The sequence below is a fragment of the Parasteatoda tepidariorum genome, chromosome 7 (assembly GCF_982258835.1).
Source record: "Parasteatoda tepidariorum strain Cologne lab strain chromosome 7, Ptep-v5.0, whole genome shotgun sequence".
Taxonomy (NCBI): Eukaryota; Metazoa; Arthropoda; class Arachnida; order Araneae; family Theridiidae; genus Parasteatoda; species Parasteatoda tepidariorum.
Genome location: NC_141761.1, coordinates 43,234,086 through 43,248,411, shown reverse-complemented (window position 1 = coordinate 43,248,411; position 14,326 = coordinate 43,234,086). Strand labels below are relative to the sequence as shown.

Below are 14,326 nucleotides of genomic sequence, written 5' to 3'. Positions count from 1 at the left end.
TACAACATATAAACTTTAATGGTAGTAACTGAGCGAGTCGAATGCACGGCACAACCGCATTTAAATATTCTAATTCTCCCACCCCTCCGCCAATCCTAATAGCTTAATTAGTTTTAAACAATATATGAACCAAATTTTTTCATCATCTTGCTGTTGCTTGCGGCTTCTTTTACCAGCTCAGAAATACTTTGATTTCAATGCTAACTATTTTCCGGAGATGTTCGCAATATTGTCAACGTTCTTTATGTATTGAATTTTAATAATAATTTAACATCTGTCCGATAGCGATTAACCACCGTAAGTATGCATTCGGGGCTTTCTACGTAGTGGATGGCAAAAGTATTAAAATTATTTCCATCTCTGTCACAAAGATAGAAAATTTAACCCAATACTCTATTACGTTCAATATTAAGTAATATATATAAATACTAGTGGGCTGCGCCCCCTGCTCGTTAACGCTCGCCAACCCCCGAAAATTGCTACGCAATCTTATACGGTTTGGTTCGCAAACCAAGCTCGCTTCGCTCGCTACTAACTTAGGTACAGTGCAAATGCACAAAATTCTAAGAATTCAAAACAATCATTCAAATCCATATAACAACTTTTTTTTTAAAAAAAAAGTACATCTTTTTAGTAAATACTAAGTCATTAAAATAAATTTGAATTCAAATAAAGACTCATTGACTGAGACTCGTTTTTCAATGAATAACTAATAACAATAATAAAACAAATAAATTTGTGATATAAATCAAAAATCGTCAAATAAATTCGTAATATATAAATTCGTGAAAAAAAGCGCTTTCAACAAAATACTAAAATAGAGATCTATCGACAAAGACTACTCACTTCTGCCTAGCTTAATAGTATGAGATTGCCGCAGCTGAAATGTTATTTCAGTTTTTAAAAGCACTATATGTTGAGCAACCTCACCTAGATTTGGCATGTGACATTTTTAGCGGCAATCATTGGTCGATTTTCCAGCGTTGCCATTCGGGGAGTTGTAATGAGGCTTTTTTTGTCGCCGTGAAAGATATATATATATATATATATATATATATATATATATATATATATATATATATATATATATATATATATATATATATATATATATATATATATATATATATATATGCGCTATTGCGCAAAAAGAGTCAAACTTTTTCACCAATATTTGGTATGACATAATTCGGTAACATATCACCGTATACGTTAAAAATTTATACAATTGAAAAGATTAAAAAATAGCTCTTAATCGTAACTACTTCGTAACTAAGTTTTATTTCTATAAAAGTACAAAATTATTCTAAATAAATATTTAATATACAACTAACTATTCAACACTACTTAAATTATTAATTAAGAGCTTCAAACATAAAAATATCCACAAAAATAAGTGCTTTTTAAAACCTTTATTCGCTCCATACTCTTTTGTACGGTGCAGAATGTTGGAACCTCCGCAAAACTGAAATAGAGAAACAGGAAACATTCCAGAATAAATGTTTAAGAATAATTTTAAAAATTTTCTGGCCAAACACTACTTCAAATTAAGATTTATTAATAAAGGCAATGTGGCTTAACCGTGTTATTAACTATGTCTGAAGCAAAAATGAAAGGAAGAAGTTCGAAAAAACTAAAAAAAAACTATATGTGAAAAATAACTAGAAATAATTCAATTAAAAAAAAAAGCAGTTGACTCTACTTTGAAAAAGTCTAAGTGCTCACAAGTTACACTACTCATAAAAATCGGCTCAATTTTGAACCATATTATCGGTACCATAATCCGTAAAACGGCACAAAATCTCTTTAATCTTACGAATATGTAAGTAGTAGCATGTTTCCGATTTATGGAAGTAACATAATATGAATCAAATTTGTTTCAAGTTTAAAGTAAATTTGAATGATTTGGGGGATTCGGGATGCTGTGAATTTGGTAAATCAACACACCAATTTATACATGTATGAATAACTGCATATAGTTTTTTACTACATAATTACAATTTCCAAAATGTTCCAAAGTTACAATATCTCCCTTGAGAGCAGTGCCGGATTACAAATTTGGCCATGGCCTGGGGCCCCCAATGATTGAGGGCCCCCTTAAAAAAAAATTTTGAAAATAATTTTATAAAAATTAAGAAAAACAATAATTTTTTTAAAAAAATTCAATTTCAAATATATATTAATAAAATACGATAATTTTTTAGTTTTAATTTAACAAAATAAAGTAAAAATTTATTGTTATTTATTTTTATTTCAAATTTGCTTTCTGAAAAGGACAAATACTTTTAATTTCAATAAATTAAAAAAATTACGAAAAAAAAATTTCACCTAAGGGCACCAAAATTTTGAATGGCCTAGGGCCCTGCTTGCTCTTAATCCGGCCCTGGTTGAGAGTAGAAACAGAGCATATTTTTATAAACGTTTTCCTTAAAAAAATAAATAGATAAAAAAAAAATTTCTTATTTCATCATGTTATATCGATTTCTAATTTATTTGTTTCCGAACAGATCATCACGCAATCAAAGCTGACAGACATTATACGAGATCTAAAACACCCTCCTCCTGTTGTGGCCTTCCCATTTCAGAAAGCATCCGGACATTATCTAGCAAGCTTACATCCGGACGAAGAGTTAATTCTGATCACCACCAGAGGCCGACTGCTACGATTTGGCCGGCATCGAGTGGCAGGCAAGTTATGTCCGACGAAGAAATAGCCCTCGCTCGTAGAGTTGGTCGCCTTCCTATTCGAGTCTATAAGCCAGCGACTCGACCTCCGCAAAGACAACGCGGCCAAAACGATATGTCGCGAACAGTGCCGGACAAAGGTGGACAGCAAGATGTGAACATTTATGGTACTTGCGGACTTTGCGGTGAGCAAGTAGACAAAAGGAAAATCAAAGTACACGAATCTAATTGCAGAAAAGTAAGTGATATTGATACAAATATTTCGAATGGACACTTTTTTTATTTTTACACACTCTTATTTATTTCACTTTTCCCTTTTTTTTTCTTAAATTGATACAACTTTTTTTTTAAAAGAATGAATATCTGAAAGTAGGGTTTTTATGCATATTTAAAAATAATTTATTTTGTACTCAAACAATGAAAGCAAAAAGTTCGCAAGCAAAAGTTAGAAATAAAAAAGTGAATGGACACTTTTTTATTTTTACACACTCTTATTTATTTCATTTTCCCCTTCTTTTTTTTTAATTGATACAACTTTTTTTTGAAAAAGAATGAATATCTGAAAGTAGGATTTTTATGCATATTTAAAAATAATTTATTTCGTACTCAAACAATGATAGCAAAAAGTTCGCAAGCAAAAGTTAGAAATAAAAAAGTGAATGGACACTTTTTTATTTTTACACACTCTTATTTATTTCACTTTTCCTTTTTTTTTAAATTGATACAAATTTTTTTTGAATATCTGAAAGTGGGGTTTTTATGCATATTTAAAAATAATTTATTTTGTACTCAAACAATGAAAGCAAAAAGTTCGCAAGCAAAAGTTAGAAATAAAAAAGTGAATGGACACTTTTTTATTTTTACACACTCTTATTTATTTCATTTTCCCCTTCTTTTTTTTTAATTGATACAACTTTTTTTTGAAAAAGAATGAATATCTGAAAGTAGGATTTTTATGCATATTTAAAAATAATTTATTTCGTACTCAAACAATGATAGCAAAAAGTTCGCAAGCAAAAGTTAGAAATAAAAAAGTGAATGGACACTTTTTTATTTTTACACACTCTTATTTATTTCACTTTTCCTTTTTTTTTAAATTGATACAAATTTTTTTTGAATATCTGAAAGTGGGGTTTTTATGCATATTTAAAAATAATTTATTTTGTACTCAAACAATGAAAGCAAAAAGTTCGCAAGCAAAAGTTAGAAATAAAAAAGTGAATGGACACTTTTTTATTTTTACACACTCTTATTTATTTCATTTTCCCCTTCTTTTTTTTTAATTGATACAACTTTTTTTTGAAAAAGAATGAATATCTGAAAGTAGGATTTTTATGCATATTTAAAAATAATTTATTTCGTACTCAAACAATGATAGCAAAAAGTTCGCAAGCAAAAGTTAGAAATAAAAAAGTGAATGGACACTTTTTTATTTTTACACACTCTTATTTATTTCACTTTTCCTTTTTTTTTAAATTGATACAAATTTTTTTTGAATATCTGAAAGTGGGGTTTTTATGCATATTTAAAAATAATTTATTTTGTACTCAAACAATGAAAGCAAAAAGTTCGCAAGCAAAAGTTAGAAATAAAAAAGTGAATGGACACTTTTTTATTTTTACACACTCTTATTTATTTCATTTTCCCCTTTTTTTTTTAATTGATACAACTTTTTTTTGAAAAAGAATGAATATCTGAAAGTAGGGTTTTTATGCATGTTTAAAAATAATTTATTTTGTACTCAAACAATGAAAGCAAAAAGTTCGCAAGCAAAAGTTAAAAATAAAAAAGTGAATGGACTCTTTTTTATTTTTACACACTCTTATTTATTTCATTTTCCCCTTTTTTTTTTAATTGATACAACTTTTTTTTGAAAAAGAATGAATATCTGAAAGTAGGGTTTTTATGCATGTTTAAAAATAATTTATTTTGTACTCAAACAATGAAAGCAAAAAGTTCGCAAGCAAAAGTTAGAAATAAAAAAGTGAATGGACACTTTTTTATTTTTACACACTCTTATTTATTTCATTTTCCCCCTTTTTTTTTTAATTGATACAACTTTTTTTTAAAAAAGAATGAATATCTGAAAGTATGGTTTTTATGCATGTTTAAAAATAATTTATTTTGTACTCAAGCAATGAAAGCAAAAAGTTCGCAAGCAAAAGTTAAAAATAAAAAAGTGAATGAACTCTTTTTTATTTTTACACACTCTTATTTATTTCACTTTTCCTTTTTTTTTTTAAATTGATACAAATTTTTTTTGAATATCTGAAAGTAGGGTTTTTATGCATATTTAAAAATAATTTATTTTGTACTCAAACAATGAAAGCAAAAAGTTCGCAGGCAAAAGTTAAAAATAAAAAAGTGAATGGACACTTTTTTTATTTTTACGCACTCTTATTTATTCCATTTTTCCTTTTTTTTTTAAATTGATACAACTTTTTTTTAAAAAAAGAATGAATATCTGAAAGTAGGGTTTTTATGCATAGTTAAAAATAATTTATTTTGTACTCAAACAATGAAAGCCAAAAGTTTGCATATCATATTTTTAACTTATAAAAATATATGCAGTATATTCTATTTTTGCATTGTTCATTTAAATTGAAATTCAACATTAATAAATGAAAACCAAAGTAAATAAAAGAATGATTCGATATAATGTGCAAGGGGTGGATAAAATAATGGAAACACTTCTATACTAAAACATTTTTAGAATTTCTCCAGAAATAACAATTGAATCAGTTTATAACTTCAGAAGATTTTAGATAAGGCGATTTCTCATATATATCAATGAAGTTTAAAGATTTAAAAGTTTTAGGGACCGACAATAAATTACAAACAGAAAATAATTTGATTATTATATGCAATAATTACGCAAAATTTCATAAGCCTAGTTTAAACATTTATGGAAATATGGACATTTTTATAATGAACTCCCTTTTTTCTTATGTTTTTTTAATACAACTTTAAAAATATTCAATAAAATTAAGCAAAATTTTTAGACCAGTTTAAAATTAATTACAAAATTTTTGCATTAAAATTTGAAAAAAAAAGTCGTTTAAAACTGCGCGATATATAATTATTTAAAATAGTTCCTTTATTCTGCGCATGCGCGGAAAAAATTTAATATACTCTTTTTTTCGTAATTTTGTTGTGAATCGTATTTGGCAACTAATGAAGAAAGTCCGATTTGAATATATTAAAAATGTTAAAAGTTTCAAGCAGTTTTCAAAGTAGTTTTCGTACTTTTTGAAAGAAAGCTCAAAACGATAAGAGGTTTTCGATAAACATTATTTTGTATCATAAGGCAGAATTTAATAACAAATGATAATACATAACAATAAACGTTCATACACCAAAATGTGATGTAATAAAGAAAGAAAACAGGCGAAAGAAACGATACGTTCATGGGGGATGATCCCCAGCCTTGGCCAAAGTCCCCAGCAATACCGGTGTCATCTTTTATAAATCTTGCTTCGAAGTACACAATAACATCTATGGAAAACCCCTTATCATTTTCATCCTTCTTTTAAAATGTACGAAAACTATTTTGAAAATTGTTTAAAACTTATTAAATTTTTAAAATATTCTATTGGACATTTATTATTAGTTGCCAAATACGATTCACTATAAAATTAGGATTTTTTTTTTTTTTTTTAATTTCTTCCCTGCATACTCGGTAAAAAAAACTAATTCAATTACTCATATCCAGAACAGTTTTAAACGGGTTTCTTTTTTTAAATTTTAAATCAATAATTTTGAAATCAATTTAAATTGCTCCAAAAAATATGTTTAATTTTTATGAATATTTTGTAAGTTATCGCGAAAAGCGTAAGACAAAAGAAAAAATCAGATTTTACAAAAATGTCCATACGTATTTAAGTCCATACATATTTGCATATAATAACCAAAATAACTATCATAAGTTACAAATTTATTGCTTCAGTTTTTGGTATAGGGTGTTCATAAACATTATTTTCCGTTTGTAATTTATTGTCGATCCCTCAAACCTCTAAAATGTTTAAATTGCATTGATATGTATGAGAAATCGCATGATCTAAAATCTTCTGAAGTTATAAAATGATTCCTTTACTATTTCTGGCGAAATATGAAAAAATTTATCAGTATAGAAGTGTTTTCATTATTTTGTGCACTTATTTAAAATTCTAAAAGTACTTAAAAAGTTTTACCAATCGAACTATTCAATCGTGGTTGTAAAATGAAATACAAAATTAAGACTCTATTCTTTATTTTTTAAACAGTACATAAAATATATAATTTTTTTAACTACGATTTTAAACAAAGAAAATAATTTTTTTGAAGAAGAAGAAGAAGGAAAGAAAAAAATATTTGAAAAAGACAAATATTAACTTCAGAGGGAAACTAAAACAGCAAATTGTTTCTTTTTTTTAAAAAAAAAACTGAGTTTCTTAAAAGAAAAAAAATTATATTTGTAAAAGATAAATATTAACTTCTAAAACAGCAAATTGTTTCATTTTTCATTATTCCAATTAAATAATTCCTCAAAGCAATTTTACTTTAAAATTTAAAAGAATTTTTTTTAAAAAGTATTGAACATTACAAAATAAATTTTAAAACAAAACTTTTACAACTTTAGCAACTTTTACATATGATCAATTATTTATTCTTCAAAAAATATGTATTTATAAGTTGCTTGAAATTAATGATTACTTTATTTTTTTAATTTCAAAATTCTTCTTATCATCACAAGTTTTTACAATTATTCTAAGAAGACAGTAATAAGCATATAATATCTGTAACACTGATATGTCTGTTACTCTATTTATAAATATTTCATTCTTTGGAGTTTAAAAGCAATTTCTTATCACATTTATAACTTTATTGCATTAAAATATTAGTTTAAAATTTAGAGTTTTGATTGATTATAAAAAAAATTCTAACTAAAAGTGACAAATACATTGCCAAAACTGCAATTAGTGCTTTTTAGAATGCAGGTGGGGAAAAAATCTGATCAAGAAAAAAAATTTCAAGCAACTAGTTCAGTTAATTGAGTCTATTATTCACCGAAGTATACAACTTTTGAAAAATCTGAGTAAAAGATACGAGAATATATTTTGGTATCCATTTTGCATTTGTCACAAAAATCAAGAAACAAAAAATACGATCTTTTATTTTAAAGCAACCAGGTTCCCTTAAGTAGTTTCCACTTCTTAGTATTATATTCAGAAATTTATAAATCATGTTTCAGAAAGTATTACGAATAATACTCCGTTGAAGAACGCAGGAGATAGAGTGCTGAAGTTTATCCTGGTGCTGAAATGGTACTTTTTGTAGGACCATCTTACCAAGCTGTTGGGTCGTTCGGGAAATTCGTGCATATTATGCTGAAGTCCCAAATGCTCGCTAAAAATATTCAAGTGGTAGCAAAATTTATACTATATAATCTAGCTCTTGTTTTTAAAAATTAATCATTAAATTTTCTTGTTCATAAAAAAGATTCAAAACTTATTGTATTCATAGAAGTCTGATACTTGCTAGGTGAATATCATCTTAATTGAAGTGGTTGCGAAATTAGGAAAGCCTTAAATAGCTTGATGAGTAGTTTGCTAACACTTGAATATTTTGGGATGACTTTGGAAACTCATCATGATAATAATCTAACGATATCATAGTCATGACCCTATTCTTATTCCTTGCCTCTGTTAGTCACCTCCTATCAAATAAACCTGTTAGTTAAGAAGCACTCCGACTTTGGTAATAATGAGTACTTTGCGTACTTCGCACTCATATGCTGAACACCACCATTAAAATATGCCTATTAGTAAGATTTTCAGTTAAAAAAAGAGAGTAATTAATTATAATGGATTAATTTCAAGTAAAACCAAAATCATTTTAAAAATCTTAAGGAACAAAGCCTCAATATTTCTTACACCACCTTATTTTCAGAAATACAACTCTCATTTTTGACAATTCAGCAATATCTGAATTGTATTTCGTGATTTTAGACGTCAATTCATCACGAGGTTATCATGATTCTTAATGATATGAAGTTTCCAATATTTGACGAAATTGCTCCCTCGTTCGAGAGTAATATCGGTGCATTTTAGAAAATCCGAAACTTATTTTTTCATTCATTCTCTCTGCATGATGGGATGATACAAAAATTAGAGTACTGGTAGGTAAGCAGATTTTTAAGCTCGATTTTCGAAGATGACTAGGTACTCATACTTTCCTTATTTTGACGAAATTTTTACCCTTCAACGAAATTTTTACCCATAAACAGGTAGATGTAGTCAATTCCTAAATTTCACGAAATGTTTATTCGAAATTTATCCCAGGACAGGTTTTTTGTCAATAACGTAGAAAACTTCGTGAATTTTGAGTATCAGTTTTTTTACAATGCTGTCATATAAATTCATGCAATGTTTCACGTTACGAAATTAAAAACTGAAGAAGGAGAGCATCTATTGAAATTTATCACGCATGCGTTAACTTTCCTTGCAAAAACAAAGGGAAAATAATTCAATTTTGATCTATTATGACTTTGTATCTGGTAAAAATTTGATCTCAGATTTCATGTATTGGATTTCACTTGAAAGTTTCAGACTTTTAGTCAGAAAACCTATTATCTTTTACAAAAGCTATATTGTTTCATTTTAACATTTTGTATCGTGAGTGTGTTTCAATGAATCTTATTTAAATATTACGTGTAAGTTACTGTGAATGTATAAAATGTGAGCATTTTATAATATGCCTATTCACTGCATGGAATGTCTGATGTTTTTTTGTTGTTGTTATTGTTGTCATAATCCATTAAGTCAAAGGGTGCTATTGTTCTTGCTTTCTAGTGGCGCCCTCTATGGCCAAGAATTTGACTTCTACCACAGCATTACGTCACACCCGTTTGTAGGGTGGACTCATTCATACATCCATTCGTTCATCCACGTGTCAAATTTTGACCTGAACCAGACAACTATCAATCTTCAATTCAGTACCCCCAGAGGTATAATTTGTCATGTGAACTTGGAGTACTTTGTGACCCGAAAGATTTAATATGATCCAGTCACCATTTACTACACGAAGAGTCTTCGGCAGGCTGGGAGTCGAACTCGCGTTCTCATGAACATGAGTCCAGCTCTCTGCTAACTAGGCTCTTCCGGCCCATGTTTTTTGGTAAAATCTTAATATTTGCATTGCGAATAAATATATATTTGCCTAGTCATTAAATAGAAAGCCTTGACATTTCATAAAATCTCTAGAAAAAACTTAAATTAAAATGCGCATGATAAAAAGTGAGAATCTTAAAAAAAATCATTCAGAAGTTTCTTCGAAAAATTACCGCTACTTGTAATAAAACAGAGCACCTGATTCCTTAGAATAGATTTATTTTTGCATTAAAAAAATGCCTAAAATGCTAAATAAAATAAATTTAAAAAAACTTCCCAAAACTATGTGATTTTAAAATAGATATATCTCAGGCAAGAAGCTATAGTTTTCTGAATTTCAAACAATAAGAATTATCTAGATATTTTGTTGCGTCGAAGAACGTTATAATTTGCCGAGACAATTTCTTAAGTTAGTGGCTAACAAAATTTTTATTCAAATGCTTCGTAAAATTTATCACGTAGACTGACGCAGATATCTCTCAAATATTTGATAAAATCTTATATGGAGTAAAAACCTTATCGAAAAAAAATCGATTTGGAAACAATATGACCTGTAATGCTGTTATGAGTGACCTGTTATATAGAGAGGAAATCCATATATTCATAGACAATTTGGTATGATTCCAATGGTACTGTGCGAATATTGCAAATAAAAAGAAGCGAATATTAACTTGTAAGCGATATGAAACTAGCGAACATTGCAAATGAAGTGTAACACCCTCCCATTAAATGTTAAAGATTCTACTTTAAAAAAAAAAATTGTTTTTTAATTAATTTTTACCACATAAATTTAATTTTTGAAAAGCAAATTATCAATGCATTAGAAAACATTTTATAGTTTAAATTAAAAATTTGTAAAACAAAACTTAGAAAATTATAAGATTTGTTTATTTGGAAATTATTTGAATCGTAGAACTCTTGAAATATGGCTCTCAAAAACTAAGCAACTTGGTAGTCAAATTTTATTGAAACATTAATTTACTGCAAATTTTGTCAAACAATATTATTCTTGATAAGAATGCTTCATTTTGCTTAATATTACTTTGACCTTATTTTACTGACTGACGAAAAAATTTTTCAGCACAGATGTATCAAAATAAAGTTTAAAACTCAAAAAATATTTTCAATCATTTCAATAAAATAACTGTTAATTGCATCAAACAGTGACAAAAATTTTCAAACTAAGTAAACTATGATTGATTAATATTAACCTTGCGAAAATATACTTCAAAATATTGAATGAACATTTAAAATATATAAAGTAACATAACTTTGTTGCATTTATTATTAGTTTTATTGCGATACATTCGTTTACAGCTACTTTAATGTACTTTTATGTAATTCATTCACCAAAGAAAAATGGATTGATAATATCTTATAACTAGTATAAAATTTATAAATATCTCAAATCGAGTCTAAACGTTTCAAAAAATCATTAACTATTCCGATCAATGTAATGCAATTACCCTTGAGAAAATCTGTTCCAAGATATTGAACAATTCAAACACGTGTTGTTGAATTAGGTCAGTCGGGTTATGGGTAAAAAGGGCAAGTTTTTCTTCACTGATTGGGCAGATGAGAAGGTTGGCTTGAATTATGGTCGCATAGATACCAAAATTATCGAAGGGAATCAAAATATTAAAAAAAAAGCAAAAGGAAATCGAAGCTACTAAAATGTGAGGTTCTCATCGCTATGGCGACCCATTTGTATCAAATTGTCATTTTGCAAAGAGCCTTCTTTTTAGTTTGTAAATGCCACATTTATTGACACTTTATGCTCACGTACTATATGCATAGATGAGTAAATTAAATGTACACTTTCGTTTAATTTTCATCCACCGCCGACTGAGTGAGGTTTCGTGTTTCAGAAATTAGTAGTGAAGTCATTAAAGCGTTCGCAATCTTAAATATAATCTCTATCACGCGACGTGAAATAATGTTAAAACTTCATTTTTTTTCTTTATTTTTTAAGAAACACTTCAATGATAATATATATATATTTCTTAAATGATGAGCTATACAATATGCATGGCAATTATCTCAAAGGTAAAATCAAATATGGTTTTAGCTTTGTATGACTTAGTATAAAACAATATGATTTTAACTTAAATAGTTTCAACAGTAACAGGTTCCTAGGGATTAAATAACATCATATAATATTTGAAGAAAAAAAATTTAAGAAATTGTGTTAGTTAATTTTATTTTTAAATTGGGTACTTGCACTCCAAGAAGAAGAAGACAATACCAATACCCACTCATGTGACCTATGACGTCAACACCAGCTAATCTTCATTTGCAATATGGAGTAATAAAGTTGAGCTAAGTTTCTCTATGTAACTTAAAATGTTAATTAATATTAAGTTAATTAAACACAGGGCCGTATAACACATCGAATTTGTTGAAATATAATTCTTTTTCTTGAAATATACTTCTTTTATTTTACTTAGATTTATTATGTGACGTTAACTTATTCGAAATAATTGATTTGTAACTACTTAACTTTAATTCCAAGGGAAAGGGGTCATTCCATCGTTTCATTCGACTTTTGAAATTTTACTTGTAGACGGAATTGTTTAACGTCTTAAAAAATTATTTTCAGAGCAGCAGCCAAAAAAGAAAAAAAAAAAAAAACAATAAAGCAAAATAATAACTAAATAAAAATGTACTGCTTTGAATTTTTTAAAAAGTTTGATGAATTATATATTTTTTTTTTAAATCCAAGAGCCATAACCATTATCTTACATTAAACCAATTTTAATTCCTCATTAAATATTTTAATTTAATATATTGTGTAATTGAATGAATAATCCCCAGAAATTAAAGCGGGAAGATAAATATTTCATTATCTTCAAGAAATATGAAAATGTAATAATACAAAGTAGACATGTTTTGAGCAATCAAAAATATTATGTTTTTTTGCAATTTAAGAGCCATAACCATTACCTTACATAAAACTAATTTTAATATCGCATTAAATATTTTAATTTAATACGTTGTGTCATTAAATGAATAATCCCCAGAAATTAAAGCGGGAAACTAAAATTTCATTATCTTCTAGAAATATGAAAATGTAATACAAAGTAGTCATGTTTTGAGCAATCAAAAATTCACGTCATAAGTCAATAGCGTCTATCGACCCCTGAGAATGGAAACGGTTGAAGCAAATGTTTAGAGCTCTCAAAAGACTAAAGTACTCATTTAGGCTAAAGGAACACGGTAGATAAATCCTTTTTTCAAGAATGCGATAAATCTATTGCTACACATTCTTTGCATCTTGGGGGGTAAATTTAATCTCGATATTGCAAAACTCTAACCACCCCTGTCACATCTTGATACCCGGGAATCTTGTTTTGTTCATATGAATGCAGATTCTCTTTCTAACGATATTAGTTTCTCACCACCTCCCGATAAAACAAAGCAATTATATATTTTTTTCAACAGAACCTTTCAATATCTGCCAGTTTTTCTTTGTATTTTCAAATCACCTTTTACCTCCCCATTTTATATATATATATATATATATATATATATATATATATATATATATATATATATATATATATATATATATATATATATATATATATATATATATATATTTATTTAAAGGTAGGCTGGTGGTTATAACAGCTCACATCCCCACTCCACAAGGGAGGGGGTGGACAAAACTCCGGATGATTCCGACAGATATTTTATGGATAACGTTATTCAGCAAGAGACATGCGAAAACCATCGGTCTCGCATTAAATAGCTACAGATTTTGATGTAAACAGGTTCCAGTCGTACATACCTTGTAACTCTACGCATTATATAAAATCATTTAATGCTTCCTAATATGGAAGTGAAAGAGGAGCAAAATTCTAAAAATAACTCCTCCCTTAGTATAAATCTAATTATAATTCAATGGTAGTTTTCAGCCTTGAAGTCTCAAAATAGAATTTCTACACCTATTCTTTACCAAAGACATTTTATGAAAACGAAAGAGTTTTAATGGTTTTATCAATAAAAAATTATTTATAATTTTTGTATTACATATATATATATATATATATATATATAAATGCTCGTCTACATATATCGTTACATATATATATATATACTCGTTACATATATATATATATATATAAATGCTATATATATATGCTCGTCGTATCAGCCCGTTGTGATCAATGAAGTTAAGGTTCCTCTATTCCATGAGCAAAGGCATGACGGTTGCGTTGCGCACCAAGCTGAAACAGAGTGGCCATCAAATCGATACCGTAATAGAACACCAGTATTTCACTCAGTGCCTTAACAGCTGGGCCATCACGACTCATCTCCTTTTGCATACCATTTTAAAATTAAAGTATTCCCGCAACAGGCCATTGTTGTCTAGGAATATTATAGAGATTAAGGCTCCTTAATTTCGTGACCACCTACGTGATTGTGGTAATGTGGCCAGCACTGCGCACAGGCCGCTTTGGCTTCCCAGATAAGCTGTTACCCCATATATC

The 14,326-nt window shown here is 28.0% G+C and overlaps 1 protein-coding gene across 1 annotated transcript in view; it reads left to right on the top strand.

The window, feature by feature from the left end:
• Positions 1-14,326, top strand: part of LOC107455096 (zinc finger protein 474) — a 30,081-nt gene that overhangs the window by 8,062 nt on the left and 7,693 nt on the right. Inside the window, exon 4 of the mRNA XM_016072538.4 lies at positions 2,508-2,923. Coding sequence (XP_015928024.1) covers positions 2,508-2,923 — 416 coding nt within the window. The remainder of the gene's footprint in view (positions 1-2,507; positions 2,924-14,326) is intronic.